General features: G+C 45.9%; 2 protein-coding genes across 4 annotated transcripts in view; one reads left to right on the top strand and one right to left on the bottom strand.

Moving 5' to 3' along the window:
* Positions 1-240: 240 nt before the first annotated feature.
* LOC142560564 (uncharacterized) lies at positions 241-9796 on the top strand. Its single transcript, XM_075672768.1, has 4 exons — positions 241-937; positions 4447-4861; positions 5305-5762; positions 6244-9796. Exons 1-4 carry the CDS (start codon positions 764-766, stop codon positions 6397-6399), a joined length of 1203 nt encoding a protein of 400 aa, XP_075528883.1. The 5' UTR covers positions 241-763; the 3' UTR covers positions 6400-9796.
* Positions 9765-18396, bottom strand: part of LOC142560565 (E3 ubiquitin-protein ligase Siah1-like) — a 24369-nt gene continuing 15737 nt past the window's right edge. For all 3 annotated transcript variants that reach the window (XM_075672770.1, XM_075672769.1, XM_075672771.1), the window contains exon 5: positions 9765-12549. In XM_075672770.1, coding sequence (XP_075528885.1) covers positions 12179-12549 — 371 coding nt within the window. In that variant the 3' untranslated portion in view covers positions 9765-12178. The remainder of the gene's footprint in view (positions 12550-18396) is intronic.

The raw sequence follows: 18396 nt of genomic DNA, 5'->3' as shown, positions 1-18396 counted from the left end.
ATGGCATCAAACCTGCCATATTTTGTACAGGGCGAAGAGTTTTTTCACAGTTCTTTCTTTTTTTTTGTAATAATGAAGCAGGAAGCTTAAAAGTTGTATGCAACCTTTATCGAAGGTTAAGGGTAATAAATAAAATCATGTCTAGTTTTGTTTCAAAGAAGCCAATGGAAGACAAAATTTTGAAATGTCAAGAACAGTGACGTACTACGAGCCAACAGACAAAAGAAGCCAAGTTAAAGCTGGAAAGTGGTGCGTTTTATTGCCTCTTTCGCGGATCCGCAGCCTTCGCTGGGCATTGGCTACATTTGCGCTGCTGCGCTGCCGGCCCAGCTGCTCCGTGCTTCCCTGCATCGACGCTCTCGCAACGTCTCTTCAACCTGCCGTGGCTTTTCCAGCGTCAGATCCTAAAGTACCGTCCCTGACAGCCGTCTCCCGTTGTCGTAGCCAATGACGAGTCGCGGGCGAGCGGACAACGAAGAAAACGAGTGCGTGATGTGCGTGCCACGGGTGCTACAGCGCTCTGTCTGTAGAAGTGATCTCAACGCCGCGTTCGCGGTGTGACGATCGGCCGTTCATGAGACGTTGCTGCGTACGCGCTGGTCCACTGCGAGGAAGCAACTCGTCCGCGCTTCCTGAAGCTCCGCGATCCGCCGAATGCCTGTGTGAGAGCCGACGCCGTGCGTCTCGGCCCGTGGTTGTCGGGTGCGTCGAACCGTCGTTTATTGTTTTTCTCCAGTGAGCAGTGCCCGAAAGTCTTTCAAGTATGACGCGAAAGTCGAGAACTGTCGCTCTGTGCTGCCTGGCGAACTTTGTGAACGCCGCTGATCGCGTTCTCATGCCGATTGCCATCGTACCGATGAGCGAGCAGTTCCACTGGAGTCTTCTCTCGCAGGGTTGGATACTCAGCGCTTTTGCCGTCGGATACATCACTAGTCAGGTGAGTCGCACGTCCCAGATTTTTTTTTAGGCAGCTCGAGAACGCCGGTCGATCGCCGCCTGCGCGGTTTATTGCCGTGCAGTAGAAGGGGATCTCGGTATTACCGCGGTCGTTATCCACATCGCCACAGTGCTCTTGAGCGGTGCGACGCGTTGGCAAGGGAGACGGAGACGCGCGGACGACCACGTAGACGCACCGACGTCGGTGGCCGAGTTATTTGAAAACCACTTCCTGTTGGCGCTGACGCCCCTTCCCTTTGCTGTTAAAGATGCGTGACTTGCATACCCGTTGACAATCGCGACTCGCTTGTTTATGCTGCCGGCGTGTAACCGTTCCGGCACCGGCGCCGGACATGCGCGCAAATTTGTTCACTTCGCGGCTACGTCAGCGATGGATCCGATCCACGCGCCGTTTGTTTTGGCTCTCATTCTGAACGGCGTTAACTTCAACGCCGTCGCGTTCGACGTTACTAACAAGGAAGGAAAAATGGTCAAGTGAACAAGCAATCACTTCTCAGTTGAAAGGTATCGAGGTACAATCAAGTGGGCGCGCGCGTTATCGATTTAGTGAAAGGAAAAGATCATTTCTTGCTGATAGTCCCGTTCTTGCGCTTTGATGTGTTATTGTTTATGATCGTTTCCCATTTATAATTGCATGTTGCAGATAATTTTGCATGTGTAGACAGAAAGACGTGTGTCGTACGTGGCAAAGTCAGTAACGCAGGCGGATAGTAAGGATGTTGCTGTCATATACCATAGGTGATCGTAGTGCGTATGAAGTAACACCCTGTGGTTGGCACAGAATAGCCTTAGTCACTTTTGCGCCACTAAACCCAACTTTACCAATCATATGAAGTAGTGATAGAAACAAGGAGAAATTTGGATGTTTTGCTCCTAGTTTTCATTGCCCTTGTCCATTCAGCTGCAGAAAGAACTATGAAGATGAGCAGTCACTAAATGTGCTGCACTCCTATCCGTACCTGCCCGCTGCCTGTTCATCTGACCAGACGAGTGATCCTATTCTGAACGCTCCCAATTCCTCCATATTGTTAAATTTGCCACCTTGTTAGTTCTGACTGGCTTGTAATGATGGACATTAAAACCTTCATGACCACCCAACATGAGAACACAATGTATGTCAGTATCACTGTAGTGCAAAGTTAACATGTAAAACTTCAGTTAGAAGAACAAGATCCTTCCATACAAAACATGTTTGAAAGTTCTACACTGAACTTGAAGTACTCAAGGTGTAAGCATTCATTAGTGTATGCAAGGAGCTCATTTAACGATAACAGAAAACAAAGTGCATTGAAAATGCGTAATAAACTGGACAATGCTTACATGAATGATGTCAGCAGTGATATTCTTATGAATTTTAATTATTTTGTCATGCAAAGTACACTACACGGGTCCTCAAAGAATGCTTTGTTGCCTGTTAGAAGATCCTACTGGCTTGAACTGGCAGAGAAACATTCCAATTAATCTTGCAAAAATGTCACTCTCTGCAGCTGTTCGTCATCCTTTGCCCTTTATTTACATTTAGCTGGCAGCACAAGTAGCTGATATTTTTTATGATCATCTGCAGTTGCAAAAAACATGCTCAGAAACTACTAGAGCTTAGAAGAAAATGTCTCAAAAGAGTGCCCCTGAAAAGCGTTGCTTTACCACACACTTTTCTTCAATGAGAAATGTACTGTTCATACAGTTTTATATTTGGAATGACAAACTTAACCCAAATTTTGCATGCTCGCACTGTGCTCTTTTTTAATATCTTGGTCTGTGAAGTCACAGCGCACTTGAAGAACAAAGGCTTACAAAAACAGTTGCGCTTGTACACTCGTAAGGAGACCTGTGTGCTGTCCAAACATCGCATACAGTGATGGTGGATTGTTTCGTCTGACATCTGATCCATCTCGCAACGAGTTTGATGGCACCGCTTTTCTGTTCCTTGAAGGAAACAGTGTGCACTGAAATGGTTGAGGGCTCATCTGCACTCCTTTCTGGACCTGGTCAGCAGGTCACGAGACACGACCTCGAGCTGGCTGGCACACTGAAGCACTACAAACAGTCTGTGCGGTGTTTTTGTCGAAAGACCACATCTGTTGCTTCAAAAAAGGATGCACAAAGTCTTGCATGAGCTATTGGTCTGAAAGACAGTGCATTGTCTCCATGATGTTTCTTGTATATAAATAGAAAAGCACAATAGGAGAGCATCTACGTGTGGATATATATTAAAGTTGAGTGCACTGAAGTGCAGGTCTGTTAGAAGTAGAGACCATGATAAAGCAAGAAGTGTTTAGGATTGCACAGATTGCTGCAGTCATGCAGATATTTGCTCATTAATAAATGAAACAAATGTTCAAGCTGTTACTATAAAAAATGCTAAATTTTTCTCTTTTGGCACTGTGTTTCTTGTGCTAAGTTTGTGTGACAAGCATATATACGTTTAATGCCTTCGCACACATTACGCAACTTCTGCACACTGTCATTGAAAGAGTTCCAACAGTTTGGCATTTAGTTTCAAAGCCTGAACTGAAGACCTGTTGGAGAGTTTAAGCCTGTCCATGCATGTTACCGTTTTCATAACAGAGCACCGGAAGTCTAAATGGCAGCAGGAGGGCTGGTAACATCATTTTGCGACACTTTGTTGAAACATTCTCATGCTACACAAGTGTTCTAGCTGAACGAAAAAAGAAAGCGTCGCCATGCATAAATTATGTTGATGTCTGCAGCGTTATGTCAGCAGTCAAGTAGAACGAAGTAAACCATGGCACATTAATAGCGGTGCATGCTTTGGTTGAACTCAGTGTCACAAGGTGGCACCATCAATGCTGCTTCTGCTGATCACGTTTATGCATCTAGTATTCCGTAAGTGATTATATGTATGCGGACAGGATAGAACTTTCATCTTCAGCAATATTATATAGCCTGCTCACTGTGCAGATATTGAAGAAACAGTGCCCGCCAATAGCAGGGCTCATTTGTCCCCTTCACAAAGAGTTGATGTTGAGGCAAACAACGTATGCCATGCTGAAACACTTTGCAACCTTCCAGAGCAATTGGTAGACATTTGGCACATGAAAAAAACAAACCCTCTGGTGTTGTGGTGCATGTGATTCAGCAAATTTCTCTATGTACACCCACTGGGCACATGTGAAAATTCTTCTCACTTACACTAAGGGGGAGCCCAACGTCCTAGTAGCAGACCACTCGTTCCACGACCATCTGATCTGCTAAGCTAACTGCAAAATTAACCATATCAAATGAGGTCGGTCAGGTATATTAAATGAAAAATGTAAGAACAGAATGCTTTTGAATACTATGTGTTCTTCAGTTCACTGTCATACATGATATTGTTCAGAATTAAATTTCTTTGACTGTCCCCATCTGTGAATTCTGACTGCAGAAAACCAAGATCTGCAAGGCAAATCTACTTGGCTTGGGTTTATTGCATTGATCGACACCTGTCTGAGCTTTGTTTCTTTTCGCCGGCTTTCTTGCGCATCGCAGTTGGTGGGCTCAGGCGCGCCCTCGCGCTACGGTGGTCGCACAGTGATGGCAGGCGCCGTGTTGCTCTGGTCAGCATCAACACTCGTGACGCCCCTCATTGCGTCGTCGCTGCCGCTGCTGCTGCTGTGCCGTGCATTGCTGGGCCTGGGCGAGGGCCTCGGGCTGCCCTGCATGTTCCACGTGGTGGGACAGGCAGCGCCAGTGCCCGAGGAGCGGACTCGCGCCGTGGCCCGCATGTTGGCCGCGGGCGCCGCAGGTCAGACGGCTGCTGCGTTAGTGTGTCCACATCTAGAGTGGCACCGAGCCTTTTATGTGCTTGGTGCGCTGGGGATCGTGTGGACGGCTGCATGGATGTTGCTTCACAGGGACGAGCCAGATGGGCCCCAGTACAAGGAGCCCGCCAAGGTGAACACAGGTATGAATTACGCAGAAGCAAAAATATAAAGTTACACCAATCACCGGAATACCAGACATGGACCAATATATATTACACCCCTTGGCAGGTCACTTTACTCTACAATGTTGATCATGCTAGGCTAAGATGAGTGGTGACCAAGGTAAAGATGGTCCCTGTAGGGCTCAAGCAGAGTTTCCTGCCATTCACCTTGATAGTTCTAAGCAGAAATGCTTCATTCTTGCTTGTGTGTAGCCAGCCAACTGAAGGACATGGGAAACAAATATTTAATATTTGTGACTTCCATACATCATAGCATACCACACACACATTGCCAATCTGCCCCCCCCCCCCCCCATTTTACAGTTTTCAGTTTCCCGAAATGGCTTGATGTTAGCAAGAACTAGTTGGTTTCTCATAAGTGAGCATGTCATCTTTGCCACCTTCTTCTGCTCTTTTTTCAGTGTCATCTCCACACTGGCTGGAACTGATCAGCCACTGGCCACTGTGGGCCATCTACATCGCCCACTTCGCCATGAACTGGTCCAGCTACACCATCATGCAGTGGCTTCCCACGTATCTGGCACGTGCCCTGTCTGCCCGGCCAGGCCACCTCAGCCTGGCGGCGCTGCCGTATGTCTGCAACTCATTGTGTGGCCTGCTGACAGCCCGAGCAGCTGAGCTGGCTGGCCGCCAGTGGAGCGTGCTGGCTGTACGCCGGCTGGCCACCTCCTGCCTTGGCCTGCTTGGGCCCGGAATAGGTCTGCTCGCATTTGCAGCTGCGGGCAACCTGGCATCGGCACTGTTTGTCGTGTCATGCGCCATGGGCCTTCTGGCGTGCAACTCTGCAGGCCACCTGGCCAACCATGCCGATGTGGCGCCAGCTCATGCGGCTCTCACGTTCAGCGTCAGCAACACACTGGTGAGGATCCATAATCTGCGAAATCTGTACGGCCTTGGCAAAGTGAATGCACAATCTGCAGAAGTGGCATTGGTGGCATACCACTTAACGAATTTGGCGAAGTTTCCGATGATGCCAACATCACGCCAAGCACACGCATGAGGATCGATACTCTGAACAGTCTGAATTTGCTACTTCCGGCCTTAGCAGCACGAGCACATTGCGACTGCTTGTGAAAAACTTACATTAGGATCAGAGCTGAAAGTTGCTGTTCACAAGGAAAGGCGTCTGTGCTGCCGAGTTTTCTTGTCTTGTTCACTGAATGCATCAGCGAAGCTTGTAAAATTGTGAGTTTCCGACTCTGTAACCTGGCACGTCCTGGTGGTGGGGAAGCCGCAATGCAAGATTGGATTAGTGCCACACAATTTTGGCTCAGGTGTGGTGTAGCTAGTGCAGAATCGGAAGCTGCCATTCGCTCACGAGTGTCACTTGTACTACGCAGGCAACCATTCCCGGAATCCTGTGCGGGCCGCTGACGGCAGAGCTCGTGACGCAGTCCCACGGCCGGTGGTTCCCGGTGTTCGTGCTCGCTGCTGCCGTCAACTTTGTGGGAGCCGTCGTCTACGGGAGCCAGAGCTCTGCAAGCCAAGTGTTGTGATGGTGTGTCGACTGAGAGCCGTGCCAACCTGTCATTTCGCCCTAGTCTCTCAAGTGCAGCAGTCCGAAACGAACCTTTGTGGCCCGATGAACTGGAAATCGGGCGAATTTTAGATAGTCCAAAATGATGGACAGTGCTCAAGTCTTTTGAACACATTGGATTCTCTTCAACTACAAATGTGGCTAGGTGTTTGTTAATCCTTGCAACACCAGTGGATAGATGGTACCATATGGCCACATTGAAGTGGTAATAGAAAAAAAATATATAAGGTGCAATGTTTGCAGCTGCCTTAACAAGGAATGCGTGTATATTTGTTTGCTTGGATGCTTTCATGGGGACAATATTGTTGCGCACTGTGTGCAGTATTCTCTGTGGTGGTTCTGGCTTGAAGGGCAGTACGAGGCTTTAGGTTTTTGTTGTACTTGTTGCACATAGAAGGGCTGTGCAATGATTGCCACTTTTTGACTGTCTATTTCTACCATGCTCGTGTTGTACTATAGGCGTGCCTTTTCAATTTTGTAATGTGAAAACCCATAAATGATTAGTAAAGGATTGTTCACTGATCTTTTATATAATTCTGGACACTCAGAAGGATGAATAGTAGTAACCAGCAATTAATTAGTTATTCCCATAAATCTACGATCACCATTTTCAAGCAGATTAGTAGATTGCCCACTGTTGCTGCTTTATACATATCTACGAGCTAGGTGATACAGAGAAGGTTGATTTGCTGAAATCTTGCAAGCAGAGGTCCAATACTCGGTCCCCTCATGGGATAATACTCAAAACATTTTGATGAATGGCAGTTCACCATGACAGCTTTGGGTTGCATTGAAGTTCGTAGTTCGGCTGTGCTATGTTGTAAATTATTTCAGTCTCTAGGCATTGGGTAGCAGCTCCCGAGACCATCCTCAAACATCATCTGCCAACTAAAACAGAACATACACAACAAGGACATTCAAATATTTCCCGTTTGTAATGCATGCATAAATAGCTGGAGCCTGTTTGTGAGGCCTTGTCCGCGATTGTTGGCAAGCACTTCTTGACGATCGTTTTCTAGGCAAGGTAAAGTTTGACACTAGAGGCGACACTACTGTTGCAAGGTTTAAAAAGCTTTAAATTGTGTGGCTGCTACCTTTGCCAGTTTAAGCACAATGTGTGCTTACCTGCAACGTTTTACAGACCGCCAGAATTACGGTAGTATCTGCATCATTCCTTCACACAACTGTTGGTAAGGGAGGATGGTCCCATTTGTACTTGCAAATCCCACAATCCTACAAATGCACTAGATGTAAGCAAGAACCCAACATCAGATGCTAAATGTGATTTGCATGCAATAAAGGAAATAGGTTCAGCACCATGGCAAAGTGTCCTGGCTTTCTGCAAGGGGGGTAGTATGAAATGCTACCGTGAAGCCTGGTGTGTATACAAAGTCACTAGTGTAGACCACATAACCTTAGGTGTCTGCACGCCAGAGAGCTTGATGCCGATATCACGAGTGGAAAATTTGGTGCTGCAGTGACCAGCCAAGGTTGAAATCATTAGTAAATGTTTTTTTTTTTTTTTTGGTGGACATAGCAGTGTCAGTAAAATGCTGTAACTCGCGATTACGCAAAGTGCTAAATAATTGCGCATTTGGGCAGCAACACTCAACATCAGCAAACCAATAATATCGTAGAGAACTAACTGCAGCGGGCTGATATTTCTTAGAGAATTTGCAACAAGAAATTAGCGCTTCGAGAATTTAGTTTGAAGCCGAGGAGACAAGGCTTATAACGGTGCAACATTTGCAGAGTTAATGCTATTCGGAGTCTAGTACCTCAAGTTTTTGAATGCTGTTCTGTCTTAAGTTGCAGCTACGTGCACGTGTTTGACGACATTGAACACTCCGATGGCAATAGCTGCACTGATGCAGCAAGTCTAGCAATCCTAATACTGGCAAAGAATATATTTCACATGTTAAAGTTAGAAAGTAACAAAAAAATACATTAATAGTGTTATTTTATGTAGAATGTCAGCTTACAGTATAAATGTATTTTCCTATTGTAGCCGTAACTGCCAACATCGGAAGAGAGAGTATGCATTTGACGGTCAAATCTGTTATTAGGACCCACTATGCCTCAACTGGCATTTTGATGCTACTATGTTCATGTGGCATCGTGTGACTGGCATTAAACTGTAAGGCATTAATCAGCTAACATATCTTTTTGCCCACGTGGCGTGAATGTTGTGCATTACTCCCATATTGGCTTAGCTGCTTTAGTATTGGTGCACGGACAGCACGAGCCGCTTCCGTGCCACGTGCACGCATTCGTCATCTCTCTTGGTAATGAAGCCGTGAAACAGGATTTTCGAGCATCACCAGAAGACTTCTGTGGCCACTTGGTGTGTGCGGACACGTCTGTGGCTGCCGGCTGAAGTGAATTTCAGTGACAAGTGACAGGCATTCTGTGAAGAACAAGGACCAATGACTTGTTAAACCAGCAGAGACTTGGCCAGTGATACAGTGCGTCGGGCCGATTACAGATAGACGCAGTGGTGATAAAGCTTGTGGGTCAAGTCGTCCAGAATGCTGAAATCTCAATTGTGGCATTTTCTTACTTCTCTTCACAGCTAGTGGCTCGTGTGTGTGTGTGCAGTGCTAGCATTGAAAAAGTAAATGAAGCCCTTGCATAAGGGAGCCCAACTGTTGTGTACAATGTTGGAAATCAAAGAGACTTGCGGAGATGGCAAGCCCAAGGGGAGGTGGTGTCTACAATCCCCCATGAAAATCTGCAATTTTGTGCAGAGAACATTCTTGGTTGCATTTTCCGCTTTTTGTCGTGCCTGCTGTTTGAGACTTGTTAGAACGCTGATGAATTTGAATGTTTGCAACTCGCAGTTGTTTGCAGTGTGAAAGAATAATGGATGAGTGCAACTCTCATTGCATTTAATAGGCGCTAATGCTGCTTTGTGTTCATGTTGCGTGTCAAGTGTGCAATATCGGTGCACAGATTTGTCAAACTTGATCTACATTGGCTTATTAGGAGGCAGTAGGGCAGTTAGGAGAAAATACAGCAAGCAAGCTGTAGTTGTGTACAGGGAGAGTTTTCACAGCACCGAATGTAAGCCATAGTGGCTTATGCATTAGAAAGTATTGAAGCTGTTAGTAGGCAAGGAGAAAGTTTAGTGTGTGAAAAAAAAAAAAAGAAAGCATTCTGTGCACAAATTCTTTTGCAGCGATGATGTGGTTGGTGTCAGTTGCATTTCATGCATGTTTGGGGTTTTGCAAGTATGGCGGAAAAAAAAAAATTGTTGAATCAACAGCCAGCATCGAGAGAGTAATATTGTCTCAAACCAATGTGTACCAGCCCTCTTCAAACCTGTCGTTGGTACTAAAAGATTTATTTCCATACTATGCAACATATGTACAGTCCTTTTCTCATCCTTCAAAAAGAATTGCGTCTCTGAATTCATACAGGCAATGTCGAGACATAAAACCAATCTAGCTGTTGGCATGAAAATAGCAGGGCCAAAACAACGCATTTCTTTCACCATATGTCCTACAGAAGGCAGATCGTAGGCAAGCCAACTAACGGGCTGCCAAGTCGTAGAAATTCTCGCTGCGTTACTTAAGTTGGTTAATCATAAAATGTCCGTAAATCTTGTATATTAAGTGAAGCTTTAGTCGGCCCTCTTCCTCTGGTTCTCTTTGGGCGACGGTTGATAAAGTTCCATCACTTCTATAAATCCAGAGGGACTTCTGTGCCTTTTGGATCCCTGCGTTTGATGCAGAGGATAGCGTTGGCCAACGCCTCCTTACCTGCACTAACCATGCCCACAATCTTTTAGCTACGTTGTCAGGGACGACGCCAGAAGCTGGCGACATTTGACAAACAGTAGAGATTTACGAGGGGAACAATTATTCCGATTACGTCTGTGCACTGAAAGCCAAGAAAGAGTAATTGCCAATCAAAGTGCTAAACATAGACAAAATTTGTCGCTTGTTAGCCACAAGCAGTACACCGGGGCATGTAACTCTGAAAAATATATCCTGTGCATCACAGATGCGCAGTGGCCTCAAAAAGTTTAGGCGGCAGTGTGCAGAGGGTTTGTGAACAGAACGGAGCTTGCGGGGCTGCAAGCGATTGTCCGCCCACTCTGCAGGCAGATGTTTGATGCCACGGGCCTCTGCGATAGCGCTTGTCCATTCAAGAGACAGGCAATGGCAGAAACTGCTGTGCGGGAAAGTCGCGGAAAGACCTCGGGCTGCCCATCGGTCGCGGCACTAAGAATGTGCTCACAATTGTTCCAGGTACGGTCCATGAAATCAAGTTTTTCCTTCTTTGGGTCCAGTATGACCTCAAGATGTACAAGTCGGTCGTTAAGTATTCAGTGCTGCACTGGTTTTACATAATGCGGCTCTGCAACATTTCGGAAGCTTTCATTTGCAGTTTTGCCTTTGCATGCGAGGAGGACCTACAGCTGCAAGTGCAAGGCTAACTTGAATTCAGTGCCTTCAGTCATCTTGAAAGACTGCATGCCACAAAAGAGTCTAGCATTACCGTCCCGACAAGTTCAACAGACCAACGAGAACAAAGTTCCGTGTCTCCCCAATGGCGATTGCAATACAAGACCCCGCCTTCACACTGCAAACTGTCGCAGCGCACAGGCATTTTGTTCGGAGGCTTGAACGGCTTAACCTGCCGCGCTAAGACGTTGATTCTGTGTCTCCACCTCCAATGACTCTCGACAAGGTGACCGAGTGAGCAACAGATGACTATGATCCAGTGACTCTCTCGCATGCAGGAAGTCCACTGTCTCCAAGCGCATTCCCCGAAACCCTCGAGATCACTCGCGCTTTGAGAATGACGTCCCAGCAGGTTTGAGAAACACTTGAAAGTGTGCCGCCATTGATTCAATGCAGTACAAGGCAGCCGTTGCTTCGTTTCAGAGATAAGCTGCTTGAGCCTGTGCCGAGGCAACCCATCTAGGAATGCAGTGCTGCAGCCTGGTTCGCCACAGGTGACACTATGGAGTGTCTGCACTGCAAAAAGGCAATGCAAAAATATTAGACACACTCCATAATCATGAGTCACAAATGCGGTTATCCAGGCATATCACAGGCACATCACTGCTGTGAGTGTAGCTTCGTGCCTGTGGTTGCAACCACTATTGCCTACCTGTGCACTGAACACTAGCGTAGGGAGGCATAAACATGACGCACTAAGCTTGTCAATGGCGCACAGCTGATGTGATGGCATTGGGCAACGACCTATTGAACGAGCGTCATCCACTGTGTCTTGCAGCAGTGTACTGGGAGCTTTGCTGGAAGCAGACGAAACAAGTCGAGCTAGGGGTATACCTCTGTAGCACGCTGATGCTTCGTCACCGAGGTTGACAATAGAGCCGTCTCGGTCATACACACGAAATGGTGATCCATGCCCCCCGAAAAAGAAACGTGGAAAATCCCACAGTATGTGCGTGCTATGACGACACAGCTGAGAGACGTGGTCCCCACGCTGTTGTTCCACAAATGCACTGGCAACCTCCACTGCACTGAACTTCACTGCAAGACCTCCGGTTAGTCCTCTGTGTTGAGCTCGCACAAGACTACGGCACATCCTCAGAAGCGTACTGTACGATTTGCACAATGCAGCACACGAAATGGTAAGACAGTGATGTCGATGCGCACGTCACAAGGTTCCTTTGCACGCCACTAAGAATTCGGGAGGAGTGCCATATACTCTTTCCCACACGCATCCACATCAAAGCACACACGCGGTATGCGCAACGCCGCTCAGGACAGCGAGATGGTGACGTTGATGCCGAGGTTTCCGCTGTCGGCAAACAGCTGGGCAATGCTGGTGTCGAATACGAGGCAATCGCTGCTCATGATGGCCGCCTGGACGCCCTCGTGGATACTGCGCGGCGTGGCCTCCCAGGTGAGCCGGCGCTTATGGCCGTTGAGCTCGAGCCGGTAGATGAAGTTGTCAGCCTGCTTGCGTGAGCCAATCAGCTGCACCACAGCAAAGAACTGCTGGTGGCCGTCGTACTTCTCCTGCTTCTCCAGCACCAGCATGAAGTGGTGGCCAAAGCACGACTGCATCATCACCCAGTCGACTGCACCGGGCAGGTTGATGTCCGTCGCCAGGAACACAATGTCCTCACCTGCGATGGGGAAGGATGTGTGGTGAATGAGGCCTGGTAACCCAAGAACTCTGCCTACGAAACTGGACTACAGGCCACAAAGGAATAGGCCGAGCCAAAGGTATAAGGGCTATGTTGCCTCTGACTGCCAGGCTGAATACAGGCTGTTTAAAGGTCAACTGCAATAGATATGTCACTTGGGTTAAATTGGTAATTAGCGAGAAGTACATACCGCTGAAACAATCTTGAAACAACCCTGACACGCAAATATTTCTTCAACTGAGAAAGCTTTTCGAGAAAGCCACACTGGGTTTTCTTTGTAGCTGTGAGTTACTGTCAGGTGGATGACAATTTTCCCTTTCGTGAACATACAGAGACGATGTCCTCAGACGTGAAAAGCTCTGGAGTCATAGGCATATCTAACGCCATGAATGGCATGTAGGGCGACGGTATCGAAGAGTGTGCTACTGAATAGAGCTTGAGCAGTCGCAACAGTGATAATGGTGACAAATAGACAAGCATCAGGTTTGTGGCATGCACGCATGAACAAATAAATGCATCTCATCTGGTAAAAAAGGTTCGCCCTGATTACACATAGATGGAAAAAGCTGGACCAAAAAAAAAAAAAAAAAAAAAGGATGGGCTCTCACATGAGTGCATATGGCAAAGGAGCTAAGCATTGAGATTCATACTTTTTACGAAGGCTACAAGTACCCTATGGTGGCAACGCGCAAGTAGGGAAGTTTGCACTTACGGGGACCATTACGTGAGAAGATTTTGAAGCGTACCATATTCTGTTGCACATTCTAATCCATCATTAATTACTGCAACAGCTTTAGAAGGTTCCACATGCACAGAGCTGGAGACCTGTCTGGTATGGGACAAGCCTTGTATTGTGCAGTGTAATGGAAAAGAGCTTTGTATGGATGCAATAAACACAAATGAAATTCAAGACAAATTTCTCTCTGAAGCCCAGGCAACAAAACGCAAAGCTTTCATCACTAACCACTGATGCTGTAACCACTACATCATGGTAAAGCTCTTCATGCTCTCACAAGAGAGGCATTCCGCTACAGGAAGATTGTCATCCGCTTCAACGAAGCCCTGAAACGTGCCGCACTCTTTACATTCATTTTGAATGATTGGCAAATATTCTAGCTCCTTGTCTATATACTGCAAGTCTTCGCCTGCGGTGTCATTATTAGTGCTTTTCTGCTGCAGATTAGAACCCACTTTTCGGAAGCACCCTCTCGCAGTGCTCTTCTCAAGGTTATTCCAGGACCCAGTCAGCATTTCAATTGCTGTCCTCACATTGATTATTGTTTCCTGCTTCCGCAACATACCTATTAAACAGCAGTTATTCAGCGAGCTGTCCTCTGTACTTGGCTTTAACAGCTCTTATGATCTCTTGATTCCGAGGCTGTAGCAAAGAGGTAGGGCCTGGAGGAAAACAGGTAAGCTGAACAGCTTTTAATGGCGAGATTTTCCATGTGTGCTAAACAGCTGTCTAGAAAGAGCACAATTTTCCAGTTTTTTTTTCTTTCGATCTTAACAAAATCAGTCGGCCATTTGTTGAAACTTTCAGCTGTCCTCCACACAGCCACACCCTTTCTCAGCTCACCCTCACACTCTTCCACTTGCATGGTGTGCAATACAATCTTATTGCACTTCATATTATTGTTCATATTATTATTCATATTACTGAACTTCATACGGAATACGACGCTGTTCGGCAGTCACTCTTAGTCCCTGCTAGATTTGAGGAGTGTTCACAAGCAGCCGCATGTACTGAACCATTTGAACCATCAACGTCTGCGGAAGTTTCCATTCATTTTTGTTATAATTTCATTATAATGAAATCGTGTACAAATGCACGTCGTTATACAGTCGAACTTCGATATAACGTAGTTGTACTTGGAGCAACAAACTTTGTTGATTCGAGGTGTGAAAGTTTTCAGCATTAAAAAAAAACTTTACAAATTCCCAGAGCATCCCTAGTGGTTAGTATCTTGTTAGTACGCACTTATAAACAAATTGCAAGAAGGTTGGGTTATAATAGCGTGGTTATGAACACTAGCGCAGCTGGTGGAGATGTGCCGGGAGCAATGCATCGATGGGGCTTGTGGCGTCGGAGATTTGCCTCTGTTGCGTCATGCGGTGCCATAGACCTTGGGACGCCAAGGCTGACCGCACTTAGTGCCCACCAATTAAAAACGCAAGTGTCAAATAATTTTGACTGGACCTTTGCACTTGCCGCAGAGAGAGTGTATGCATGAGAGGAGGAGACAGGCGTTTTCTTTATAAGGAGCCTCAGAATACATAGTGTTCTATGTACAAGAAGTTATAAAATATTAAATACCTCGTTATATGCAAGTTCATTATGTTGAGGTATTAGCTGCAGTATCAGTAGTGCTTGAACTCATGCAATCGGCGAGACGAACAAAAACCACTAAATCACGCGAATGTGTCAGGGGCATCTATGGAAAATCAGCCGTTTACTGCAAGCTGCACCCAGCATGTGGACACTACAGAGAGAGCTATATAACATGTACAAGAACAACATTTTATTGGTGAAGTCAAACACAGGAAATTACAGTTCAAAAAACAGCTTAGCAAAAACAACAGCAAAAACACAGGAATTATAGTTCAGGAAATTACAGCTCAAATAATGAAATTTAATATAACTAAATTCTCAATACAACGAAGTACAGTTTCTTGCCTCTGGAACACCATGTATTTTGAGCATCACTTTAACGAAGTCTATTTAATACAGGCTTTCACTATAACAATATTTATTGCCATCACGAAGCAATACCAAGGTAATACAGTTAAACCTCAATATAATGAAATTCTCAATAATGATTTACCTGTTCACAACTTCTTGTCTATAGAAAACAATGTATATCTAGAATGGCACCACTGTTTGTAATGCATCTGGCATGACCTCATAGTTCAGTGCATCAATACGCCGAGGGATTTTACAATCAGTTCTGTTGCACAAGTTATTGATAAGGTATGTTCATGTGGCAAACCCTTCGACACTAAAAGTTCGTTTCGTTCAATGGCTTCATGGTCAAATAATGTGGGCAGATTCCAGGGGGGGGGGGGAAGGGGGTTGTAACCTCAATATAACAAAGTTATCATCATCATCAGCCTGGTTACACCCACTGCAGGGCAAAGGCCTCTCCCATACTTCTCCAACTACCCCGGTCATGTACTAATTGTGGCCATGTTGTCCCTGCAAACTTCTTAATATCATCCGCCCACCTAACTTTCTGCCGCCCCCTGCTAGGCTTCCCTTCCCTTGAAATCCAGTCCGTAACCCTTAATGACCATCGGTTATCTTCCATTCTCCTTACATGTCCTGCCCATGCCCCCCCCCCCCCTTTCTTTTTTTTTATTTCAACTAAGATGTCATTAACTCGCCTTTGTTCCCTCACCCAATCTGCTCTTTTCTTACCCCTTAACGTTACACCCATCATTCTTCTTTCCATAGCTCGTTGCGTCATCCTCAATTTAAGTAGAACCCTTTTCGTAAGCCTCCAGGTTTCTGCCCCGTACGTGAGTACTGGTAAGACACAGCTGTTATAAACTTTTCTCTTGAGGTATAATGGCAACCTGCTGTTCACGATCTGAGAATGCCTGCCAAATGCACCCCAGCCCATTCTTATTCTTCCGATTATTTCAGTCTCATGATCCGGATCCGCAGTCACGACTTATCCTAAGTAGATGTATTCCCTTACCACTTCCAGTGCCTCACTACCTATCGTAATTTGCTGTTCTCTTCAGAGACTATTAAACATTACTTTAGTTTTCTGCAGATTAATTTTTAGACCCACCCTTCGGCTTTGCCTCTCCAGGTCAGTGAGCATGCATTGCAGTTGGTTCCCTGAGTCACCAAGCAAGGCAATATCATCAGCGATTCGCAAGTTACTAAGGTATTCTCCATTAACTCTTATCCCCAATTCTCCCCAATCCAGGTCTCTGAATACCTCCTGTAAACACGCTGTGAATAGCATTGGAGAGATCGTATCTCCCTGCCTGACGCCTTTCTTTATTGGGATTTTGTTGCTTTCTTTATGGAGGACTACGGTGGCTGTGGAGCCGCTATAGATATCTTCCAGTATTTTTACATATGGCTCATCTACACCCTGATTCCGTAATGCTTCCATGACTGCTGAGGTTTCGACTGAATCAAACGCTTTCTCGTAATCAATGAAAGCTATATATAAGGGTTGGTTATATTCTGCACATTTCTCTATCACTTGATTGATAGTGTGAATATGGTCTATTGTTGAGTAGCCTTTACGGAATCCTGCCTGGTCCTTTGGTTGACAGAAGTCTAAGGTGTTCCTGATTCTATTTGCAATTACCTTAGTAAATACTTTGTAGGCAACGGACAGTAAGCTGATCGGTCTATAATATTTCAGGTCTTTGGCGTCCCCTTTCTCATGGATTAGGATTATGTTAGCATTTTTCCAAGATTCCGGTACGCTTGAAGTCATTAGGCATTGCGTATACAGGGTGGCCAGTTTCTCTAGAACAATCTGCCCACCATCCTTCAACAAATCTGCTGTTACCTGATCCTCCCCAGCTGCCTTCCACCTTTGCATAGCTCCCAAGGCTTTCTTTACTTCTTCCAGCGTTACCTGTGGGATTTCGAATTCCTCTAGACTACTCTCTCTTCCATTATCATCGTGGGTGCCACTGGTACTGTATAAATCTCTATAGAACTCCTCAGCCACTTGAACTATCTCATCCATATTAGTAATGATATTGCCGGCTTTGTCTCTTAACGCATACATCTGATTCTTGCCAATTCCTAGTTTCTTCACTGTTTTTAGGCTTCCTCCGCTCCTGAGAGCATGTTCAATTCTATCCATATTATACTTCCTTATGTCAGCTCTCTTACGCTTGTTGATTAACTTCGAAAGTTCTGCCAGTTCTATTCTAGCTGTAGGGTTAGAGGCTTTCATACATTGGCGTGTCTTGATCAAATCTTTCGTCTCCTGCAATAGCTTACTGGTTTCCTGTCTAACGGCGTTACCACCGACTTCTAGTGCACACTCCTTAATGATGCCCACAAGATTGTCGTTCATTGCTTCAACACTAAGGTCCTCTTCGTGAGTTAAAGCTGAATACCTGTTCTGTAGCTTGATCTGGAATTCCCCTATTTTCCCTCTTACCGCTAACTCATTGATCGGCTTCTTATGTACCAGTTTCTTCCGTTCCCTCCTCAGGTCTAGGCTAATTCGAGTTCTTACCATCCTGTGGTCACTGCAGCGCACCTTGCCGAGCACGTCCACATCTTGTATGATGCCAGGGTTAGCGCAGAGTATGAAGTCTATTTCATTTCTAGTCTCGCCGTTCTGGCTCCTCCACGTCCACTTTCGTCTATCCCGCTTGCGGAAGAAGGTATTCATTATCCGCATATTATTCTGTTCCGCAAACTCTACTAATAACTCTCCCCTGCTATTCCTAGTGCCTATGCCATATTCCCCCACTGCCTTGTCTCCAGCCTGCTTCTTGCCTACCTTGGCATTGAAGTCGCCCATCAGTATAGTGTATTTTGTTTTGACTTTACCCATCGCCGATTCCATGTCTTCATAGAAGCTTTCAACTTCCTGGTCATGACTGGATGTAGGGGCGTAGACTTGTACAACCTTCATTTTGTACCTCTTATTAAGTTTCACAATAACACCTGCCACCCTCTTGTTAATGCTATAGAGTTCCTGTATGATACCAGCTATCTTCTTATAAATCAGGAATCCGACCCCTAGTTCTTGTCTCTCCGCTAAGCCCCGGTAGCACAGGACATGCCCGCTTTTCAGCACTGTATATGATTCTTTTGGCCTCCTAGCTTCACTG

This window comes from Dermacentor variabilis, chromosome 10 (genome assembly GCF_050947875.1).
Source record: "Dermacentor variabilis isolate Ectoservices chromosome 10, ASM5094787v1, whole genome shotgun sequence".
NCBI lineage: Eukaryota > Metazoa > Arthropoda > Arachnida > Ixodida > Ixodidae > Dermacentor > Dermacentor variabilis.
The sequence above is the reverse complement of the archived record's forward strand: the minus strand, read 5'-3'. Positions and strand labels throughout refer to the sequence as shown.